This window comes from Solanum pennellii, chromosome 10 (assembly GCF_001406875.1).
Source record: "Solanum pennellii chromosome 10, SPENNV200".
Lineage (NCBI taxonomy): Eukaryota > Viridiplantae > Streptophyta > Magnoliopsida > Solanales > Solanaceae > Solanum > Solanum pennellii.
In genome coordinates this window covers 48,523,720-48,548,042 of record NC_028646.1, presented here as the reverse complement: position 1 = coordinate 48,548,042, position 24,323 = coordinate 48,523,720, and the positions used below count along the sequence as shown (strand labels likewise).

Genomic DNA, 24,323 nt, shown 5'->3' with positions numbered 1-24,323 from the left:
TTTTCTTAAATTTGGATAGTCATACCCTTCAAAAATGACATTTTTTAAAAAATTTAGGTCGAAATACCTTTCAAAATGATATCTTTTAGAAATTAATTTATTTTTTCAAATAAAATAATTCTTTGAAATTGGTTTGTCATGTCGTTCGATATGACACTTTTTATTTGTTATCCAGTTTCAAATTGCTTTTTTTTTAAAAAATTCATAATGTTATTAATTAAGTTCAAATTGCCCCATCAGTTAATTATCGTGTTCATATGAGACCATGATTGCATATTTTATATTGCTTTTATGTTATATTTGCTACTAACATTGTTATGCAGATTTTGTGATACACTATTCATATTAACTTAAAGATTGGGTTTTCATCTCCCTTCAAATGGCACGTTAAGTTCAAGATTGGGGTGTCATCTCCCTTCAAATGACACGTTAAGGTCGAGATTGGTTTGTCATCTCCCTTCAAATGGCACGTTAAGTTCAAGATTGGGTTGTCATCTCTCTTCAAGTGACACGTTAAGTTCAAGATTGGATTGTCATCTCCCTTCAAATGACAGGTTAAGTTCATGATTGGGTTGTCATCTCCCTTCAAATGACACGTTAAGTTCAAGATTGGATTGTCATCTCCATTTAAATGACACGTTAAGTTTAAAATTGGGTTGTCATCTCCCTTCAAATGACATGTTATGTTCAAATTGGGTCGCCTGCCTTTCAAAGAGATATGTTGGGTTGTTACCTCATTCAAAGTGACATTTTATATTCAAATTGGGTTGTCCCCTTTCAAAGGGACGTGTTGGGTTGTAACCTCTTTCAAAGTGACTTGTTATATTCAAGTTGGGTCTTCCGCCTTTCAAAGAGACATGATGGGTTGTCACTTCCATTCAAGTGACATGTTATGTTCAAGTTAGGTTGTCCACCTTTCAAAGAGACACGTTGGGTTGTCACCTCGTTCAAAGTGACACGTTATGTTCAAGTTGGGTTGTCCGCCTTTCAAAGAGACACATTAGGTTGTCACCTCCATTCAAGTGATATGTTAAGTTCAAGTTGGGTCGTCCGCCTTTCAAAGAGACACATTGGGTTGTCACCTCGTTCAAAGTGACACGTTATATTCAAATTGGGTCGTCCGCCTTTCAAAGAAACATGTTGGGTTGTCACCTCGTTCAAAGTGACATGTTATATTCAAGTTGGGTCGTCTCCCTTTCAAAGAGACATGTTGGGTTGTCACCTCGTTCAAAGTGACATGTTATATTCAAATTGGGTCGTCCGCCTTTCAAAGAGATATGTTGGGTTGTCACCTCGTTCAAAGGGACATGATATATTCAAGTTGGGTCGTCCGCCTTTCAGAATGACATGTTGGGTTGTTACCTCGTTAAAAGTGACATGTTATATTCAAGTTGGGTCGTCTGCCTTTCAAAGAGACGTGTTGGGTTGTCACCTCGTTCAAACTGACATGTTATTCACGTCATCCTCCTTTCAAAAAGGTACACCACCTTCATTGTGCAATTTTGTAGGTAACATCGAAGGTATGTGAATGTTCTCAACTTATAATCAATCTCTGTCTTTTGTTTATCATTTTCAGCGCAGTCGGCTGACGTAGAGTCTAGCTCAAAAGTTCTACTAACGTCTCAATTATTTTGTTCAAAGTTATCAAATCAAAATTGGATTTGTCAACTTTGTTTGACCAGGAAATCTTTCATCTATCCTAATCAAACAAAGGGGCAAGTTGTTGACATCAAATTTTGATCTGATAATTTTAAAATTAATATTTCTTAAATGTTTTATTTTAAATAGTTCAAAATACATGTTTTGTCATTTTAATGCAATTTGTAGATAATCATACTTTGTCTCAAAGTATTATGATTTTTATCAGTTGTTATGTTTATATTATTTTGTCACAGCCAGACGTTCAAATATTTGTTCATTTTTTTATAAAATCATTATTTCTGTTAAATTGCATTTTTTACATGTAATTGATTACGTTCACTAAATTTTTCATATTCATTTTACTTGTTACATTTTTAATCTTCATTTTGTTATTCTACGCAGTTCAAAAATTTATTCAAATACAAATACAATTTGCATACATAGATATTTTATCAATCTAACGATTTTTTGGGGCACGATCTCAAGCCCATAACTTAGGCCCATATTTTTTTAACAACTCTTATTTAAAGAAAGATTTACTCATTAGGTTAAAGGGATGTAAAATTATGTATTTTTATACTTATTATTGTGCATCACCACCTGAAAATTAGCTAGAACAATCCATATTTTCTGGCGAAGCTCCGAAAAACCAGAACCACTTCCACCTTCATCCCTCTTCCCCAATTTTCCGCTGAAACCTCACCATGTGTTTCTCCAAACACAATCCATATTTTTCGGTGAAGCTCCGGCCAACCAGAACCAATTCCACCTTCATCTCTCTTCCCCAATTTTCCGGTGAAACCTCACCATGTGTTTCTCCAAACAACAGTTACTATTCACTACCCATTGCTCCTTCCTTCTTCCGGCCAAAACAACACCCAAAACCAACAAAACTAGATCGCAACAACATCGTTTCCAGCCACCTCCAAAACCCCATTTTTATTCTCCTCTTTGCTAGCATCAGCCAGACCCAATCACCATCCCAAACCCGCCCGATAACAGCTTCATTGGCCAGCAGCTAAACGGAGCACCATCTCCGGTGAAACCCACTATGTTTTCCAGCCATTACCACCAGAAAACTGTCCATTCCCTCCACTGTTTCGACCCGCAAATACATCATGAAACAACCACCGAAACCCCACGCCAGCCAGCCAAACAACACAAAACCCCTTTTCCTTCTTTTTTTTATTGTTTCCGACAGACCAGTTTCAAGCCACTAAAAAAGATCTTTTTACTCTTTTTTACAGCAACTCTATGGCCTCCGGCGAGGAGCGAGGAGCTCCGATGAACCGGAGCACTCAGACCAGTTTCCTTTCCCCTTTCCCTCTTCAGAATTTTGCTTGTTTTGTAGGTATCCCTCCGAACTCCGGCGGCATAACAACCCGAACTCTACTCTTAACCGTGGTGAAATTTTTAGATTTGGTCAGAAAATACTAACCACTGGTGACCCTTTTTCTTTTCATTTTTTATGTATTATTATTGGTGAATACTTTTAGATATCTAATTTTATTGTTGACACCTCTTTGGCAATGATTTATTTTGTCATTATACTAAGTTTCTATTATGTTATCTGTTAAGTAGATTTGATAGTTCTCATTTGTTCATTAATGATTCTGTTTTTTATTTATTTATTTTATTTCTATCATCAAAGTTGTGAAGTATTTGATTAATTTTGGAATTCTTTGCTTAATTTAATTGATCATCTCTATTATCAATAATATTTATTTAACCAAGAATTATTACTGTTTTGGTGAATATCATATTTTTGAACTTATTTTTGTTGTTTTCTAATAATTAATTGTGTTCTCTAGCTACACTCATTACTGTTTGATTCTTGACATTGTTTTTTTTTGTTTTTAGTTAATTCATTAATTTTGATTGACTTTTATGTTTCTCATAGTTCATGTTTTGATCTTGGGATTTATTCCGGAATATTGCTCGTTTGTTTTTTTTTTTAATTTTTATTTATTATGTTCAAGTTAAATTGTGTACAAATTAAAGATGACCAATGAGAAAATCTCTCCGTCAATTATGGAGGTCTTCCCATTTTAAAAAAGACGAAATTTTAATTTAAGTTCATATATTTCATATGTTAAAATTGGCCAATGAGAAAATCTCTCCGTCGGTTTTGGAGGCCTTCCCATTTTAGAAAAGATGGAATTTTAGTTTAAGTTTATATATTTCATATGTTAAAATTGGCTAAAGAGAAAATCTCTCCGTCGATTTTGGAGGCCTTTCCATTTTTTTTTAAAAAAAGACGGAATTTCATATTAAGTTTATATATTTCATATGTTAAATTGGTCAATGAGAAAATATCTCCGTCGGTTTTGGTGGCTTTCCCATTTTAAAAAGACGGAATTTTGGTTTAACGTTATATATTTTATATGTTAAATTTGGTCGATGAAGAAATTACCGTCGATTTTTAAGGCCTCTCATGTTAATAAGACGGGTTTATGATTTTTAAGTTATTATTTGGTTTATTCATTTTTAATCCTATTTATATATTACCAACACTTTTACTAAGTGTCTTTACAGGTACACAGAGTTGCTTCCCATTGATGCTATTCGAAGAGCTCGAATTGTATTTTTATTCATTATTATATAAATATTGATGTTTAGGCAACCTTAGGTCGTTTCTTATGTTATTATTTATTTTATTACTTTTGTATATTACATTTTTATATTACTTGTATATTATTATCATCAACTCGTCAATTTGAAAAAATGAATTCAGCCGGAACTCACACTTATGTATTTCGAAGGGTGTCTAACCCCTTCCGTTCGAAATAATTTGAACCCGTTACCTAGTATTAATTGGTTTCGTAGACATTCTTTTATGTTAATTTATTAATAGGTTTCCTAGTTTTCCTAAAAAAATTAGGTGGCGACTCCCTTTTCCCTTTATACCCCTTTAACCCTTTTTCCTTTTAAAATTCTTTTAACTATTTCTTTTAGAATTGACTCACCGCGACGTTGCTCCAATTCAATGGATGTCAACAGTCGCCACCGAAAAGATAACCCATAGAAGATCCACCTCTAGGAGTAGCATGGACTTTGGATATGGTCGTCCGTGATAAAGTTGCCTGTGCTTTGACGATTTCCCCCGAAATGGTTTCTAGAAGCATTGCTCTGAATACCAGCAGGAATCTGCTCAGTAGCATCAACTATGGCAGACATGGTAGGCTTTGAAGATGGCTCCTTATTTATTATTTGCCCTTCATTTTGAACAACTGGGAAATTTCCCGTGGTTGGTTTTGGCGCCTCACCGTTTCCAAATAACTATCCCAGTGAACTTTGCCTTCCTCCACAGCTGACCCCACGACCCACTTCTATAATTCTCTCTTGATAAAGAATCCTAGGAATAAGTTTTGATTAAGTTTTACTATAAAAATAATGAAATCACTCTAAGCTAAAAGACTTTGAAACAAAATGGACACATGTAAATAGACAAAACAATATTATAATATTGACCATAATATGAGATGCACGTCGCCTCAGCGTATGACACTTCTAAGTCGAGCGAGGAGTAGGGGGAGGGTTTGAGGAAGGGGGACGGATCCTCGGGGTACGACACCTCGAAAAAGGAGAGAAGGGAGAGGGGAGGGTCCTCGGTGCACAACATCTCGAGGAGGGAGGGTGCTCGGGGCACGGAGTCTCATGAGGGGGAGGCCCTCGGGGCACGACGCCCCGAGGGGGAGTGGGGGAGTTCCATGGGGCACGACGCCTCGAGAAAGGGGGAGGAGGTCCTCGAGGCACGACGCCGCGAGGGGGAGGAAAAGGGGGTCCTCGGGGCACGACGTCTCTAGGAGAGAAGGGGAGGGGTCCTTGGGGCACGACGTCTCTAGGAGAGAAGGGGAGGGGTCCTCGATGCACGACGCCTCATAGACCAATTTCCACATTTGGGAATTGATGAAATTGATGAAATTCTAGTCCTTAACTCAAAACTCTAAAGGATTCGGACAACCATTTCTAACGACTTTAGCTTTTCAAATTTCAAAATTCTCAATCTTCAATTCAAAACTCGAAATCAATTTCAAAATTCATTGAAAAATGACTTGGGACCAATATCAGGAGAAGTAAAACAATAATTTTGCAAAAAAAAATGCAAAAATGACCGTATGAATCATTACAACTATCATGTCAACTAGGAGAGAAAGAGAATTTAATGTGTAAAGTATGCTTTGAATAAAAAAATACATAATATTTGTGCCATAAATAAAATAAAAATGATTATCTCTTAATTTTTTTAAATTGGACAAGTATTATTGAATAATTATTTTAATATAGTGGAAAATTATGGAAGAAGTATTTAATTTAAATTAGAGAATCAGGTCCATACATACATTCCCATTGGAGTTGAACGTATTTAAGCCATGTGAGTTGAATTGTATTGATAATATAAAAATCCTTATAGTAGGTGGTAGTTTCCAAAATGACTGTTCCGGTATTCAAGAAATAATGTGGCTTTTTCAAAGCATGAGTAATTACTTTCCAAAAGGACAGTTGAGTGTTGTTAAATTTTTGTATAAATTAGACGCTACTGTATTCCATACAACTCCATTTTCATCTTATTTCTTTGTTTGTTTAGCAAAACCCTTATTTATGGCAGATAACCCATCATCAGCACCAAGGCAATGGTTGCGCCTTCCTAAGCCCCTCAAACTTCTTAACATCGACACATCTTTATTTACATCAAGCTCTATAATCTCTTTATTTCTCTTTGTTAAGCAATATATTCGTCATACGAAAATATTCTTGAGCCTTTCAGACCCCCAAGTCATGAAAGAGACCGCTTTATCTGCTGCCCGTGCTGGGGTATATGATCTGTCTGTCGATGTTCCTGATAGCGGGTTGAAGTTAAACCCACAAGGTTTGTTCACCTCATAATTTGATGGTTCTGCTGGACTTTAATTTACATCTACTCAAGGCTTCAAAAAACCTTAGCAGACTATAGTAGTAGTCATTTTCAGTTGTCTATCTAAAACTTTTTTACTGTCTATCCTAGTGAAGCCAACTTTTTTGAATATTGTTTCTAGTATTGGAAGAGGCATAGTCATTTACCTTTTTGGTAGGCATAATATATATATTTGACTCTAAACTTAGTTTCATATTTTAATTTTGATCTCTCAACTTTAATAATGTACAAACAGATACTTTAACTATTCAACTTTTAAATAAATAAACACATGAGTCTTACATGACATAATATATGTAGAACACCACGTAGGATAAAAAATGACATGTAAGATGATATGTAGGACATGTGTATTTGTTCAATTTTATACAAGTTTAAGTGTGTATTTGTGCACATTCAAAGTTAAAGGGCATAAATGTTATTTGAAGCCAAGTTAAAAGACACATTTATGTATGACATAATACATATATTGGACCCTAAATTTGACTTCAAATTTTAACTTTGACCTCGAACTTTTATGATGCACAAATAGACACTTTAACTATCTAACTTTTAAATAAATAAACACATGAGTCCTTCATGGCACAATACATGTAGGACACCATGTAGGAAAAAAAAATGACATATAAACATGTGTATTTATTTGTTCAACTTTATACAAGTTTAAGTGTTTATTTGTGCACATCCAAAGTTGAAGGGTATAAATGTGATTTGAAGCCAGTTAAATGACACATTTATGTATGGCGTAATACATATATTGGACCCTAAACTTGACTTCAAATTTTACTTTGACCTCGAACTTTCATGATTCACAAACAGACACTTTAACTATCTAACTTTTAAATAAATAAACACATGAGTCCTACATGGCACAATACACGTAGGACACCACTTAGGACAAAAAATGACATGTAGGATGACATGTAGGACATGTGTGTTTATTTGTTCAACTTTATACAAGTTTAAGTGTCTATTTGTTCATTTTAAAAGTTGAATGACATAAATGTGATTTGAAGCCAAGTTAAAGCGCAAATTTATGTATTAATCTTTTTTGTTATCTTGGGGCTAATTTTATACTCACCTCCCTTTGTTTTAAATAATGACCTAATTTGACTTAATATAAAGTTTTAAAAATAAAGAAAATTTTTCTTCATCTCATTAAATTATGATAAATATATCAAATTGTCCATTGGGTGAAAAATATTTCCAAAGGATTAATACATCACTTTTTTGAACAGATTGAAACACTACTAAAAAAAGACCAAAAAGAGACCTAGAAATGGAGACCTCAAAAATAGGTCAATAATAAGAGACCTCATGAGGTCGCTATTTAAATTAATATCTTTTAATTTTTTTTTAATGTAGGAGAGACCTCGTGAGGTCAATTTAATGAATATATTTTTTTTTACCTGACTTATTTAAAAATTTTAAATTTTTAATCTAATTCTCATAAAATTAGAGACCTCATGAGGTCTCTAAATTTTTAACTATTCAATTAAATTAAATTATTATTTTTAATTTAACAAGTAGAGACCTCATGAGGTCTATACTTGTTAAATTAAAAATAATAATTTAATTTATTTGAATATTTAAAAAGTTAGAGACCTCATGAGGTCTCTTAAACAAAACCAAAAACCTAGCCAAAATTAAAATAGCTCTCTTTCTTCCCTCTCTCTTAATTTTTCGTCGACCGCCTCTCTCTCTTTCTCACTGACCTCGTCGACCCTCTCTCTTTCTCGTCGACCCTCTCTCTGTATCGTCTTTCTTTCTCGTCGACCCTCTCTCTTTGTATCGACCCTCTCTCTCTGTATCGTCCCTCTCTCTCTCATCGCTCATCGCCAGCTCTCCGCCGCCAGCTCTCCGCCGCCAGCAGTCGTGCTTCAGCAGGTGGAGGTCGCGCCGCCTCCATCTCCGCCATTTGCAGTCGCCTCAGCAGCAACAGTTGCAGTCTGCTGAAAGCCCAAGGTTTGAACGCCACCCCCCTCTTTCCTTCTTACTGTTTTTATGGTATTAAAAAAAAATTGGAGCTTTGGACTGATTCTTGATGTGAAATTTCTACAGGGCAGCTGCTGCATTGATGATGGGTGATGACATGCACAAATTGAGCAGAAGTCGTTTTGAAAGAGGGGATTTTGGACTGAATGGTGGAGTTGGAATAACAAATCCAGGTTCAAGGCAAATTTACTTGACATTTCCAGCTGATAGTACTTTCAAAGAAGAGGATGTTTCCAATTATTTCAGGTATTATTGGTTTGAAAAATTCAATGTATTAAAGTTGTTCCCCTCATTTTGAAGTTTTGGTTTCTTTAATCTTGTTATTCTTGATTTTCTAGCACTTATGGGCCTGTTCAAGATGTGAGGATTCCATATCAGCAAAAGAGGATGTTTGGTTTTGTTACATTTGTTTATCCGGAGACTGTGAAGACCATTCTTGCCAAAGGAAATCCTCATTTTGTATGTGATGCTAGGGTGCTTGTCAAGCCTTACAAAGAGAAGGGCAAAGTCCCAGAGAAGTTTAGGTATTAATCCTTTTTATCACAACTACTTACTTATTGTGAAGTTTATATTCTTTATATTGATTAATTTGATGTTGGGATTGAAATTGCAGGAAGCAACACCAACAGCAGATGGAGAGGGGAGAATTCACTGGATGCGGTAGTCCTACTGGTCTGGACTCCAGTGATCCTTATGATCTTCAGCTTGGTAAGTAACAACATTTTGGAATGTGATGGCTCCTCAAAAGTTTCAACTTTTAATGCTCTACTTTACTTATTGTGATTTACTAGGTGCAAGAATGTTTTACAACACTCAAGATGCGCTGTGGAGGAGAAAATTGGAAGAACAAGCTGATCTGCAACAGGCAATTGAGCTCCAAAGCAGGAGATTGCTGAATTTACAGCTTCTTGATGTCAAAAGGAGCAACCATCATCGTGCCCTTTCCATGAGTGCTGTTATCCCATCCCCACCGCATTCTCCAGGCTTCTTCAATCAAAATATGGTTCGCTCCACAGACTTTGGCAGCCGAGAAGGTATATCTTGAGTTTTGCTTCAATAGTCCAGATAGATATTGCACTCAATTGAAATGGGTGGCATAGTTAATAGAAATGAGGTTTTAGGCTAAAAGTTGAGAATGAAGATGTTGATATTTGATGTTTGTTTTGTTGCAGATAATGGTTTTGCACTCAATTATGGATCATTTTGTTAACTTTATAATTTTGTTATGGGAATTATTTGTTTTGTGAATACATGATAACGTTGGAATGTATTATATAACTTATGGATATCATGGTTTTTGTTTAATATATAATTATGTTGAAGTGAGTTGCAATTGAGTTGATAAGAGAATATTTAGTAAATGTATTGCTTCAATTGAGTTTTTGAAGCTCTTTGAGTTTGATTTGGGTATTGAATTAAAATGACAGGTGATGAGAAGCCGCAGAAATAATAATTTTCTGCCAGTTTTTTTCCAGAAAAAGAGACCTCATGAGGTCTCTTTTTTGCATTAATTATCCAGATATTTCATAATAGAGACCTCATGAGGTCTCTTTTTTGCATTAATTTTTTCAGATATTTCATAATAGAGACCTCATGAGGTCTCTATTTACCATTTTCTATTTTATAAATGCAGAAAAGAGACCTCATGAGGTCTCCCTTTTGTATTAATTTTTTCAGCTATTTCATAATAGAGACCTCATGAGGTCTCTTTTCTGCATTATATTTTCCGTAAATTTCATTATGGAGACCTCACGAGGTCTCTAAAAATAAATGCAGAAAAGAGACCTTATGAGGTCTCTCCTTTAAAATAATATAAAATTAAATTAAATAATATCTTAGCGACCTAATGAGGTCTCTTTATTAAAATATAAAATTAAATAATATAATAAAATTGTGACCTCATGAGGTCTCTATATAAAAAATATAAAATTAAATTTAATAATACAATAATGACCTCATGAGGTCTCTTTTTTTTAAAAAATCAGATAATTTGTTGGTGACCTCGTGAGGTCTCCGTTTGGCGACCTCATGAGGTGTCTGTAAAAAAGTGACCTGCATTTTACTGACCTGCCGTTGAGGTCTCTTTTTCGGTCTCTTTTTCCCGAAAAGAGACCTCGTGAGGTCTCTTTTCTAGGTCTCTTTTTGGCCTTTTTTTAGTAGTGAAAGGAAGGGAGCAACATGGAAGAATAATTTGTTTTCCAATAACAAAGAGTAGTACCACTTATCAGAGCGGTGAAAAACTAATAAGCATAAAAAGTGTCGAAATTGCGCATCAGCATTGTCATTAATTCCACCTTGTAAATCTCATTGTACTTTCTACTCATAAATAACTTAGAGGTGCTCACTACGTAATTTTGTTCGCATATACATTTGATGGAACGATTCAAGAGTCAATGTGTGTGCATACCAGAAAGTAGGAATGGCAATAAGTTGAGTTGGGTTAGGGGATCGTAACTCGCCCTGTTCTATTTAGAGTTACACTTTTTAAATGTTCTATTTATTCTTTATACTTGTTCTTAATGGAAAATGAGAACAATGAAAGAAAAATCTATCATTAAATTGTTCTAATATTTAAATGGATAACTTACATAAATATACTATAATAAAAAAATATTTACCATTTATAGCAATAATATATTTTTTTCACTTGGTCAGTTTTATTTCATTTATAATACAAGTTTAATACATATTACAAAGAATAATTTATTATTCACATATAATACAAGTTTTAATGGTGAAAAATACATTTATCACACATTTTAATACATTTATAATACAATGTGTCAAATTGTTACCAAACAAACATAACATATTTCAAAAAACAATTATAATTCATATATATTGCATACATAATTCACTTTTAATTCATATAGCAGATTTAACATAATATTGATATAAATGGTAATAAATAAAAAATATCGCTAAAATCAGTAATTATTTATTAAAATGTACCAATTTATGTAATTTTTCCTATTTAAATTGTCCGAAACAAACTTTTCTCCGCCCACACAAACGCACCCAAAAAGATTCTATCTTCAGGAAATCAAACAACAAGGGAAAAAAAGAAAAAACTTCCGCAATCTGCATTTCTATTCAAGTTAAATCGATTCAATATATTTTGTTCTATATATTTGTTAGCATTTCTTCTGCGAAAAATAGAAGCAAAAACTTTGATAAAATACGTGACTTAATCATTTTAATAATAGGTCATTTTCAATCATTATTGTATCTACATCTTAATTATTTTCAAAGTTCAAGTTTATCTAATAAAATATGAAAATGAAAGGAGACCAATTATTTATAATGTTAATCTTCAATTCTGCATTGTTTTTTTTATATATTTATATATAAGTTTCATAGTTTTAATATGAAATTATCATCTTATAACTCTTTATTTTGTAATTACACTAATCCCTTAAAAAATAACACAAACAATATATACATAATATGTAGCTCAGATACATTAAAGAGTATCTCGGATACATTATAACATAAATCGAATACATAATATGCAGCTTGGATACATTAAAAATTAGCTCGGATACATAATATTTAACTCGAATACATTATAAAATAAACCGAATATATAATATGTAGCTTGGACACGTTGATATGGCTCAGATACATTAATATGTAGCTCGTATACATTAAAAAAATAAAGGATCTTAGAGATTTTTAGAAATAGAAATGGATATTGGAAATAAGGGAAACATAAGAAGTATGATTCAGTAATTTTTCCTTATTTTATTTTAGGGATCAGCCAAAGCTCAGCTAAAATAATGAGCCTTTGGCCTAACACAACCCGTCCCTGCCCTGCATGCCCTTTTTAAGTTCTAAAAATATTAGATTTGACGCGCCCCCACCCTACCCCATTCCATTTAAGTAGTGCCCTATCTTGTCCTGTTTAACCCTTCCCGCGCCTTATTTTTGCCCTGCCCCATTGCCATCTCGACAGAAATGGATGAGTTATTTCTTTGAAGTAAAAACAATTTTACTATACATTTTAAGATTTTGATAGTCAGATTTATATTATTTTCGTTCAATATAGTCACAGAGCCTATTTGGCTCAGCTTAAAAGCTGGTCAAACTGACTTAAAAGCTGGTTTTTGACTTATTTAGTTGTTTGGCAATACTCACAATAACTTATTTTAAGTTAAAAAAACTTATTTTAAGCCAAAAATTAAAAGCTGGGATAGGGGTGCTTCTTTTTTTTTTTAGCTTATAAGTTGTTTTAAGTTGACCACATTTTTATCTTTTTGCCCTTAATATTTTTATACAATCTCCAAATTACCCACATAACCCTAACGTCTCTTTCTTCCATTTTTCCTTTTTCACGTTTGACATAGCGACTTCAGCACTTTTATCCAAACACATAACTGCTTATTTTAAAAATAAATTTCAGCACTTTTAAAAGTACTTTTTTAAAGCTGCTTATATTAAGTCCATCCAAACGGGCCCACAGACTCCGCAACCCTTTGCAAATGATGCCTCTTAGCTAATCACGAACACTGTAGATCAGAACCAAATCTCTTTCACTTGCATTAGGGAAGACCAAAAATAACCTGCACTAGCACCTAATATATCTGCTGTGCTACATTCCTAGTTTTAGTACGCCAAACTGAATGGATATAAATCAATTATGCAAATATATTGAAATACTCAAAATCATTGATTTAAACTTATTTATTGTAGTAAATCCGTCCATGTTCATCAAATCAATTACTAATTGAACAAACCAATAATCATCACCTTGGTATATATATTCATGTGAATCCTCCGACTAAGTCAACAACAATCACTAAAATACGCAAACTCAATTTTGAGTTCTTCACTAAAATGCACTTGTTCACATTGAATAATACCACACTACAAATGTCTCTCAATCATGACTAGAAGCAACAACAGATCAATTTTGTATTTATGAATAATTAATTAAGAGAGGATTTTAAATTAAACAACTTGGAGGCAATTGGATACCGATAGCTTTTCCTATGGCGTGTTCACAATATGATGATGTTGCAGGACCATTATACACCAAATCGATATCTTTAAAAATGATTCCTTTACAAGGACGTGAAGCACTACATTTTAATATAACTGCTACTTTTGAACTTGAAGATCCTCTTATGTTTTTGTACGTCACGTCCTTCACTTGCACTAAGCTTCCCTGATATTATATATATGTGTGTGTATGTTAAAAACACAAATCATCAACATAACTTAACTAATAATAAATTATAATTAAAAGATGGAAGAGAAATGTAAGTGTACGTACCTGTTTTTTACAATTACCACTTGGACAATATTGTTGATCAATTATTATAGGATTTGATGATTTTATCATGATAATATCCTCAAATGCTATATTTGTAGCCATACCATTCATCGACAATGCCCAAGTCTTAAGTCTCACACCATTTTGAGTATTGATGAAGGTGCAATTTTTGATGTGTATATCCTTCACAACATCATTTTTAGTTAGTTTACCTAAGCTACCTATACTTATTCCATGGCCAGGGCCACAAGTGACTCTGGTAATGTTGATGCTTTGACTACCTGCTACCATAGCTATACAATCATCTCCGGTACCAATGTTTGAATCCACGATACGGATGTTGTTTGAGTTGCCTATACGAATGCCGTCAGTGTTAGGGCTTTCATCTGGTGCACTTATCTTAATATGCCTAAAATATCCATAACTGCAACTGAAGATGTTCATGTGTACACCCTTGCTATTGATTGAATGTATGTCATGCACAATAAAATTATTCATGAAATAGAATCCAACTGTCTGATTCAAATGTAAAACAAGCCATTATCAGAAACAATCTTTGATAAATTTTCAACTATAACTTTTATCACACAATTAGGGCACAACCAAATAAACGCATTATGAAAGCAAATTGATTTTATTGACTAGAATTAAAATACAAAATCTGAATGTTGTTGGAATAATAATACAAAATGTGAGTTAGAGAGGAAGTGCTCTAAACTGTTTGAAAGTTGGAGAGAAGGTGCTCAACACAATCAAAAGATAAATAAATGAGAACTGAAGATTGAAGAAAAGTGCAAGAATAAACAACTTTGAATTATGGGAGAACATTATAATGGGATAATAATTCAAAATTGTTTAGAATTTATTATTTTTGAGATTTATTAAATATATTTGTTTGTCCTAGTTCATATGAAAACGTATTTTCTAATCCTAATTCATATATAAATATAAATATATTTTTTAGTCCTAATTTAATTTGGTTTTGTTACTATTATAAAATATAGATTTTGCTAATTATTTTTAATTACAAAAATAAATATAGAAAAAAAAATTCTATAGAGAAATAGAGAGAAGTTGAATTTAAATTTGAAAATTTATGAGAATATAAATAAAATATTTTCCTTCATTTCATATAATCCGTAATCAAACAAACATTTATTACTAATAAGAATATAGTTAAAGTGGAATTCATCAAAAATAATTTTAGTTGAAAAAAATTAAAACTTACATAGGGAAGGGTTGCACATTGATGTTTTCCCCAAGCACAAGCCCCTTGTCCATCAAATGTTCCATGTCCTTTAATCTTTAAGCCATCTATATACTTAAAAAGAATCCAATACTCATTGCAGAATACCTTTGGATCTATTGGAGCTTTAATAACTCCTCTCATTTCGAAGGTCTTGTCCCATCCATTGCATGGTCCTTTAAAAACTGCACCATTTACCACATATTCCCCTAAAGGTATCAACAATGTGGCTTTTCCATTCCATTTGCATACATCCCTCCAACCATTCAAAAATGCCTTCCACAATAAACAAATAAAACAAGACATAATTAGACAATAAATTAATTTGTCATATATACAATGATTATTATTTCATTAGCAACTTGTAATGATATATGGGCGTAGGCTTGGACGACTTTAAAATGCATCACTAGGGTGTGAGAGTTGCTTAATTATATACCTACAATATCACCTTTGGTTTGCCGACATAGGACTTCTAATAGTAAGATTGAGGTTTGTCCAACAACATGAAATTTGCCTATACTCAACGCTGAAGTTTTTCCCTTCTTATCAAGATTTTCTTAAACATAGTTGAACTATGGTCCACATCAACAAAACTAGCATAAAAAGTGAATTTGATATCATTTGTAATGACTTAATTCACTAGTAATGATGTTCATTTTGGGCCTAGGCCCTCATTATTTTTAATAATACCTAGTTACTTATATAAACATTATTTTTTTGCCAATGTGGAACTTCTTATTCTACCATGGTGTGTCATTTACCTTAGCAAATGAGACTCTTCTATACATGTAGTAATGTAATGCCTTAAATGAAATAGATCTACTAATAAGGAATGATTTTATAGCTAGCAACATGTTCAAAGATGGACACAATTAACTTTTGCGATCTTTTCCGTCATTCCTTTATATTTTAAAAAAATTATAAGACAAGTTAAAGTATACTTTTGATTAATGTTTTCTTATGAAGAGTGCAAAATACAATTAAATAAAATTTACTAAAGGAATTAGTTTCTCAATGAGCTCCAAGCCAATTAGACAAGTAAAAAGGGGCCGAACGAGTTTGTAAGTGAAATTATAATGTAGATCTTTTATCATTTTTACTCGTATGGATTCGGTAATAACTAAGAACGCTTTAAAAGTTAAAGGTTCTTACCTTACTATTGTCCGTCCTCCCATCTGCTTTAGCACCATAGGAATGGACATTGAAGACCTTTTCTTGAGCATTTGTGCATACAAAAATAAGGCCTAATATAAAGGCTATTTTGAAATAGGACTTGGAAGTCATTTTTTGTCCTCATTTTGCCTTTTTCACTTGTGGTTATATACACCTTCTTTTCTCAAAATATAGTTCCTTCATTAATTTCTTTAGATTTGTTTACTCCAAAAAGATTTATTTTATTTTATTATTGTTTTAATTTGACTAATAAGAAAGGGAAGTAAATATTTATATTGAATTAATACATGGTAAGTTTATTAAATTGACAGCTAAGCTTATTAGCAAATTCACACTTTCATTCCGACCAAACTTTATTAGGTCATAATGACAATTATCCTTAACTCGCTACTTGCTAATAAATTCAAACCCCCATTAATTAATTTAGGAAAGTCCAATATTTAATACGAAAATAAAATTTTAAGCCTAAAAGATCCTCTGATGGTCATATAATAAAAAGGTATAATATATATATTGGATCCTAAACTTCATTTCAAATTTTAACTTTGACTTCCAACTTTCATATTGCATAAATAGACACTTTAACTATCCTACCTTTCAATAAATAAACACGCGAGTCCAACCTAGCAAAACGCGTGAGATGCACGTATTCTGCGCGCGTGAGGAGTAAATTTTGAGGCCCACAACGGTAAAAAAATATTGAAATGACAATTCTACCCCCGGATTCCAGCCAATCTTCGGCAACCCAAAACCTCCATTCATTTTACCCAGCCGTTGTCCTTTTTCCTCCACACCGGAGCACAACGCATGAAGCGAACGAGCTTCGAGCTTGCTAAACCCACCAAATACCCGACTCCAAACCCATCAGATCCACTGTCTCCAGCGAGAATCATCACGAAACAACACTGCTGCAACCAGCAGGTCGAACCAGACACAAAAACAACAACCAAATGACCCCCAAAACCCCATGAAAACAGACTCAACAACCACAAAAAACCTAACCAAGAAGCCAGCCATCAACAAACCTCTAAGCTCTGTCAAACTATGAGCTTCAAGCTCTAAAAACCATTACGAGGAATTAATTTTGATTCTTGTATATAAATTAAAATTAAATTTGAATTTGATTCTTCTATATATAAATTAAAATTAATTTTGATTTCGATTTTTTTTTAATTCTAAAATCGACGGGCAAAATATTTAACTAGTTGGCAGTCATTGGTTGGCTCACTAATACACGTTGGAGTGATTGCCTTTCACGCTTCTTGACTGTAAAAATCGCGTGTTGATTTATTGAAAGGTAGGATAGTTAAAGTGCCTATTTGTGCACTATGAAAGTTGAAGGTCAAAGTTAAAATTTGAAGCCAAATTTAGGGTTATATATATATATATATATATATATATATATATATATATATTATACCTAATAAAAAGGTAGGGAATGAACTAAATACGCTCAAAAAATTGAAGTTTGTTTACAAGAGCGCGCATCAAAGATTTACGAACCATAGCAGTTTGAAAAGAAATACATTGTACAAACTATAGAGACAAAGAGTAAATTGATAAGAAGATATTTGTTGGTGCAAATCTATTAAACAACTCAAATAATAAATCACAATCTTATATTCATTCATAAAATCATCCAAGAAGCGCTGTTTCTAGGCTACTCTTTTTGGTATATATATAATACACCCTGGTAGAACTAGCAAAGTGCAAAAATATCAAGGTTTATGTATAAACTCTAACTTAAACCGTCTTTACGTGTTGGAATAATGAAATAATTTGCTCCTAACTTTGGGTACTTTTGTCATGCCTCAAAATCAGGTACTGGTATTGGGGTTCTTTACTTGACAAAAGAGAACCAAACCAATTAATCAAAGCACATCGGGCCGGCATAAAGGACTAACCCAAATCAAAAGAAACACAATGGAAAACTCAAAATATTACCAAATGAAAATCTAGACTAACAACAAGGCCACAACGATTTACAAGGCCAAGATGGAAAATTGCTAACACCTGACATATCCATCAACTATATAAATAATAATAATTAAAACAAAAAAAGACTCCACAATCAGAAACACCGAAAAGAATATAGTACACCAGTCATTATTTAAACTCAACCACATTTAATATCTAAAAACCCTTAGAAATGAATGCAATGCCCCCTAGCCCTAGCAATGGGGATATGCGTTTGAATTTATCGAAAGTGAAATCACAATATAACTGAATTAATTTACAAAAGTCAACTACACTGCTAACGTAAATTTATTTCCTTGTATTATAAAAACTTAGATTGTGTTAGCACCAAAATGATTTATTTAGATTTTGATTGATTAATATGAAACGAAAGTAAAATATCCATCTGGAATTAATATCATGGTAAGTTTATTCAACTGCCAGCTAACCTTGTTAGCACATTCACATTTTCATTCTTACAAATTATATTGCTCTAACCCAAAAAAATTTATGTCAGTCATAAATTAGTCATAATGACATCTATCCATCTTTCGCTAGTAAATCAAAAACCCCAACCAATTGATTTAGAAACTTTCGATATTTAATGCGAAAATATTAAGTTATAAGTCTAAAATATCCTTTGATAGTCATATAATAAAAAATATAGAATGAACTAAATACGCCCAAGTATCAAAGTTTGGGTACGAGAGCATCTATGATTTATCATTATAGGTTGAAAAGAAATACATTGTACAAACAATAGAAGAGAAAGAGAGTAATATAGATAAAAAGATGTCTGTTCGACTAAACAACTTATTGAGAACTCTCTACTTGTTTTTACTCATACTTGATCAATAACACTCCAAAAAATTTAAACCAATATTTGTATTTTTAATTGATCATTTATCGATAGCGAGTATATGTTTCATTTCACACTTTCTGATAAAGTAGTTGCAACAACTATGACAACTGTTATAAAAACTTTCATAAACTACGGTAAAAATGGTTGTTAGTGACAATAAAATCCTCTTTAGCGTACACGTATTATTTAACAACAATTAAAAAGACGGATAAATTTATTCTTGAAAATCTCTTATTTAACGACAATTTTATGGCTATTGAATCTAACAAAAAAATAAGAATGTCCACAACTTTCAAAAAAGAATTATTGGCGCTAAATCCAATTAATTGTCAATACAAATTTCATATTGTTAGCAGCAGTTGAAATGTATTACAATCTATCATTGTAGAATATTCATATTATAATGGTAATTAATAGTATATTTGAATTTTCCCTTAGCTTTATCTAATTTATAATTACATTTTATGCACAAAAACAACATCCACAAAAGAATGCTACTGTTAGCTAAAATATTACTTAAAACATTTTATGCACTAAATCAAGTAGTAATTTATAATATTGATGTATCATCGACATAAAAGATAAAACTACACTACTTGAGCTAAAACGTTATCTTTTAAATCTTTACTGACATTAGTTTAGTGACATTAGATCCAATGTCGCTAAAGCCTTTAGGAACATATACAAAGAGTACTAATTACCGCTAAAAATACAATATTTAACTGCAATTACTAATTAATTACCGCTAAAGCTTATTTGTGATGTAGTGATACATACTTGATGTATGTAGGCTATGCATAGCCATAGTATAATCAAAGCTATGGATGGATATGATATTGATACGATATATATTGAATTGTCATATCGATTAAAAAAATTTGATACAATAGTTTCTGTATTATGATTTTTTGAATGATATATAATGATATACATTTTAATTTTTTTAGTATTGGAATTTTATAAATAAAGTATTGTAATATCGAATATTGAACCACATTATATAGTGAATAAAATAATTCTTATATATTATTATAAAACTAACAAATATTCAACCAAGTATTAGCATAAAGCTAAATGATCAGACGCTGTAACTTTTATTACTCTATTGATTGAAATTTTTTTATTGTACAATAGATTAACAATGGGAGCTACTTGTACTTTCTATTGAATAAATATTTTTACACGTGTAGAGTGTTAGTATGATATAATTGAGATAATTTTTTAAAACACTTAAGGGCATCTCCAATTCTAAATTTTATTTTATTCTAAAAATATAGAATTTTCTATTTTTTTAGACAACTAATTTTAAAGCAATAATTTAAGGAATCAATGTTGTTTGTAGCGATCAATTAGTAGTTGCGGAAAAAATAATTTTAATTAATTAAATAAATCTGAAGTGTTGCAATCCATTTAGATTAAGGGACTTTGAACAATTCAAAATGGGTGAAAAAGATGCTTTTATTTTGGAAAAATTACTTTGAGACCTTTTTTTAAAAATAATTATTTATTTTAAATATACTATTTAATTATTATCATTTATAGCAATATACAATAAAGCTATATATTTTATTAGATTTATCTCTCTTTTGCCTCTCTCTTTTCTCTCTCTCGCCGTTTTAATTTTTATATCTTTTTGTCGCTCTTTTTCCTTTTTTTTCTTCTTTATGTTGTTCTTTTTTCCTTGTTTTCTTTCTATTGCTGTTTTTCTCTTGCTTTGTTTCTATTATTTTTTCTTTCTTTTTTCTTTTTGTTGCATCTCTCTCTCTTGCCTTTACCCTTTCTCTCTCACAATTTTCTTTCATAGTATAATTAATAATTTGTGAATTAAATATTTTTTTTTAACAATAATTAATTAATTAGATAAGCAATCTAATAGTAACAAATGAAGAGACATAATAAATTATAAAATGAATTAAACTTGAATTAAAAATGGGTTTCACATATACTAAAGTTGAATTATAAGAGAATTAATATGAATGCAAAATATAGCAAACTAAAGAACATTCTATGATCTGTAAACTGAATGAATTTGCATAACAATGAACTTCACAAGTAATTAAACGTAAAAAAATCAACTAATAAATTGCAAAATGAATTAAAATTGTATTACTCTAATATTGAACAAGTAAATAAACTAAATTTGCTTTAAAATAAAGTTGAATTAGAAGAAAGAATTAAAAATGAATGAAGAACGTAACTAACGAAAGACAAGATAACGATCTGTAAACTGAATTAAAACTATATTGTTCATCAATAAAACATGTATTATATGTGTCTTGTAAATTATTTTGGTTTGTATCACTAAGAACGTGAGTGATGTTTGCAATATGTATTAAAAATGTATTGTGCATGTATTATGAGTGTTTATCTAAATTACTTTAGTTCATGTCGTTAAAAAGGGAGGGAAGTTTGCATATGTATTATAAATGTAGGATGCATTATTCATGATTTTAATATAATTTTAATACAATTATGAAAAATATTTAATACAAACGCAATATAGTTTCGTATATTTCATCCTTTTCGAGCTTCAATATGATATTTCTCCTAAAATCAATTTTAAAACTTAATTAAACCCTCTTAAAATTGAGATATAAACTCCAAATGATTTTTTCAATTATTTGTAGGAGCAACCTATCCAAACTAAAGAGCAAACAAGTAATCTAATCGAACAAATGAAGAAATCTAATAATCTGCCAAATGAATTTAACTTGAATTAAAAATGTATTACACACATATTAAATTTGAATTAGAAGTGAATTAAATACGTAGGCAAAATGTAGCAAACGAAAGAGCATTCTGTGATTTGTAAACTGAATAAAACGTGTACAATAATGAAATATAATCATAACAAATCAACAAATAAATTGTGTAAAATGAATTAACTTTTATTGTAAGTGTATTACACAAATATTAAAGTTGAATTAGAAGAGAGAATTAAACATGAATAAAAATATAGCTAATGAAACACCAGACAATGACCTATAGAGTGAATTAAACTTATATCAATAATGAATTAAACAAGTAATCTGATAGCAAAAAATAATAAATTGCAAAATAAATTAAATTTGCACTAAAAGAGTATTACACAATATTTAAGTTGAATTAGAGGAGAAAATGAAGAACTAATGAAAAGCGTACCTAACGAAAGATAAGACAATAATCTATAGATTGAATTAAACTTGTATTATTCATAAGTAAAACATGTATGATATAAATCTTATAAATTATTTTGGTTTGTATCACTAGGAACATGAATGATGTTTGCAATATGTATTAAGAATGTAGTATGCATGCATTAATCATTTGGTTGGTATCACTAAGAAGAGAATAAAGTTTGCAATATGTATTAGAAATATATTATTCATGAATAAACCTTATACTATACTTGTCTTATAAATTAATTGATTTGTATCACTAAGAAAATGAGTGATGGTTGCAATATGTGTTATAATGAATTTCTCATGAATAAAATTTATATTATATCTGTCTTGTAAATTATTTTAATTTATCACTAAGAAAATGAGTGACGGTTGCAGTATGTATTAAAATATAATGTGAATGTCTTATAAATGTATTATTAGTGTGTGTAGACACATAAATTGTATTGGATCAAATTCATACAATATTTGAATTAAATATATGTTTATTTGGGTTGAATAATTAATCTGGTCTTTACAAATAAATAAGTCTATCTTATTAAATTCAAATTCAAGGTCCATTTCACCTTGAAGACCAAAACCATGCCACGTGTCAAAGTGACTAGGCATCCAAGACCAACAAGGTGACGCCACATGTCCAAATGAGGTGATAGTCCCAGTCAAATGCAAGAACCAATCACAACCCGCCAAATATCAAAATGACATCCTTTGTTTAATCACAAACAACATTGTCCACCCCCTTACAACAATAAATACGGGATGAACATGACATTCAGAAGAATCAAGAAAGTTCTTCAACAAGCATTCAACAAATTGGAGAAATCTACAACATCAACCTCATAGTTCTTCGAAGGAGTGGTCAACAGAGTTCTTCCCAGAGATCGACTTGAAACGACGAAGCGCTTTCCGACATCCCGGAGATCGACAACATTTCAAGGAGGTCTACATCATCCAACAATCAAGAAATACGCTCTAAATACCCTCGAGTCACGGAGAAACTTAGGAGAGAGAATCAAGAGAATAACGAAAATGTACTCACAATGATTAATTAATAAAATCACATTTTTCTTTTATTTATTTTGCTTGTAGTTGATTTTCCGCGCTTACGAAAATTTGGTGCGAACAGTGAGTTAACATATATTTCTTGTTGGTATCACTAAGAAACGAGTGAAGCGTGCAATATGTATTATAAATGTAATATTCATGAATCGAACATGTATTATGTATATCTTATAAATTATTTTGATTTATATCACTACGAAAAAGAGTGAAGTTGCAATATGTATTACAAATGTATTGTTCCTATAGTATAAATGTATTAAGAGTGTTGCTTAAATTATTTTGGTTGATATCACTAAAAAGAGTGAAGTATGTATGTATCATATATAAATGTATTGCTCATGGTTTTAATACAATTTTAATACAATTATGAAACATATATAATACAACTTTAATACAATTGCGATACAGTTTCATAAATTTTACTTTTTTTCGAGTTTCAATTTAATATTTCTCCTAAAATCAATTATAAAATTAACAAATCCTATTGAAATTGAGTTATAAATTTCAAATGAAATTTTTAATAATTTGTTGGAACAACCTATCCAAACTAATCATAAATTTGTAAAATTCAAATAATGAATTCAAAATGTGAAGCTCTATAATGACCATCAATGGTGAACTCTTGTTGTTGTAATTTAGAGATTTGAAATTTCTAATTGAAAACATAATTTTGTACAAATTTTCATCTTTTCATTCTCTTTTTGTCGTATTTATTAAATAAAAATAATGAAATATGAAAAATTAACTTGTTATTTAAATATAAATTTGAAAGAAAAGAAGATTTTATTAAAAAAAGAAAATAAAACAAGAGTACGAAGATAATAATGATAGAGAGAGAAATATAAGAAGAAGAATAAAAAAAAGATGAAGAGAAAAAAGGGTCGAGAAAGAAGCGACACTACATTTTTCTTCATTTCAAAAAATTGTTACTTTTAGTTATAAAAATTATATTGACATAAATGGTATATATTGTTTAATATAGAATATTTATGTGATTTTTCCCTTTTATTTTATTATGTATTAACTATACATTA

At 31.2% G+C, this 24,323-nt stretch overlaps 2 protein-coding genes across 2 annotated transcripts; one reads left to right on the top strand and one right to left on the bottom strand.

The window, feature by feature from the left end:
- Positions 1 to 8,362: 8,362 nt before the first annotated feature.
- On the top strand, positions 8,363 to 9,781 carry LOC107001314 (zinc finger CCCH domain-containing protein 53-like). Its single transcript, XM_027912196.1, has 6 exons — positions 8,363 to 8,521; positions 8,618 to 8,797; positions 8,890 to 9,075; positions 9,165 to 9,259; positions 9,343 to 9,585; positions 9,724 to 9,781. Exons 2-6 carry the CDS (start codon positions 8,634 to 8,636, stop codon positions 9,759 to 9,761), a joined length of 726 nt encoding a protein of 241 aa, XP_027767997.1. The 5' UTR covers positions 8,363 to 8,521; positions 8,618 to 8,633; the 3' UTR covers positions 9,762 to 9,781.
- Positions 9,782 to 13,496: 3,715 nt separating this feature from the next.
- On the bottom strand, positions 13,497 to 16,359 carry LOC107001312 (exopolygalacturonase-like). The gene is made up of 4 exons (XM_027912121.1): positions 16,228 to 16,359; positions 15,055 to 15,348; positions 13,827 to 14,342; positions 13,497 to 13,718 (listed from the first exon to the last, which is right to left on the bottom strand). Exons 1-4 carry the CDS (start codon positions 16,357 to 16,359, stop codon positions 13,497 to 13,499), a joined length of 1,164 nt encoding a protein of 387 aa, XP_027767922.1.
- Between the last annotated feature and the right edge of the window lie 7,964 nt (positions 16,360 to 24,323).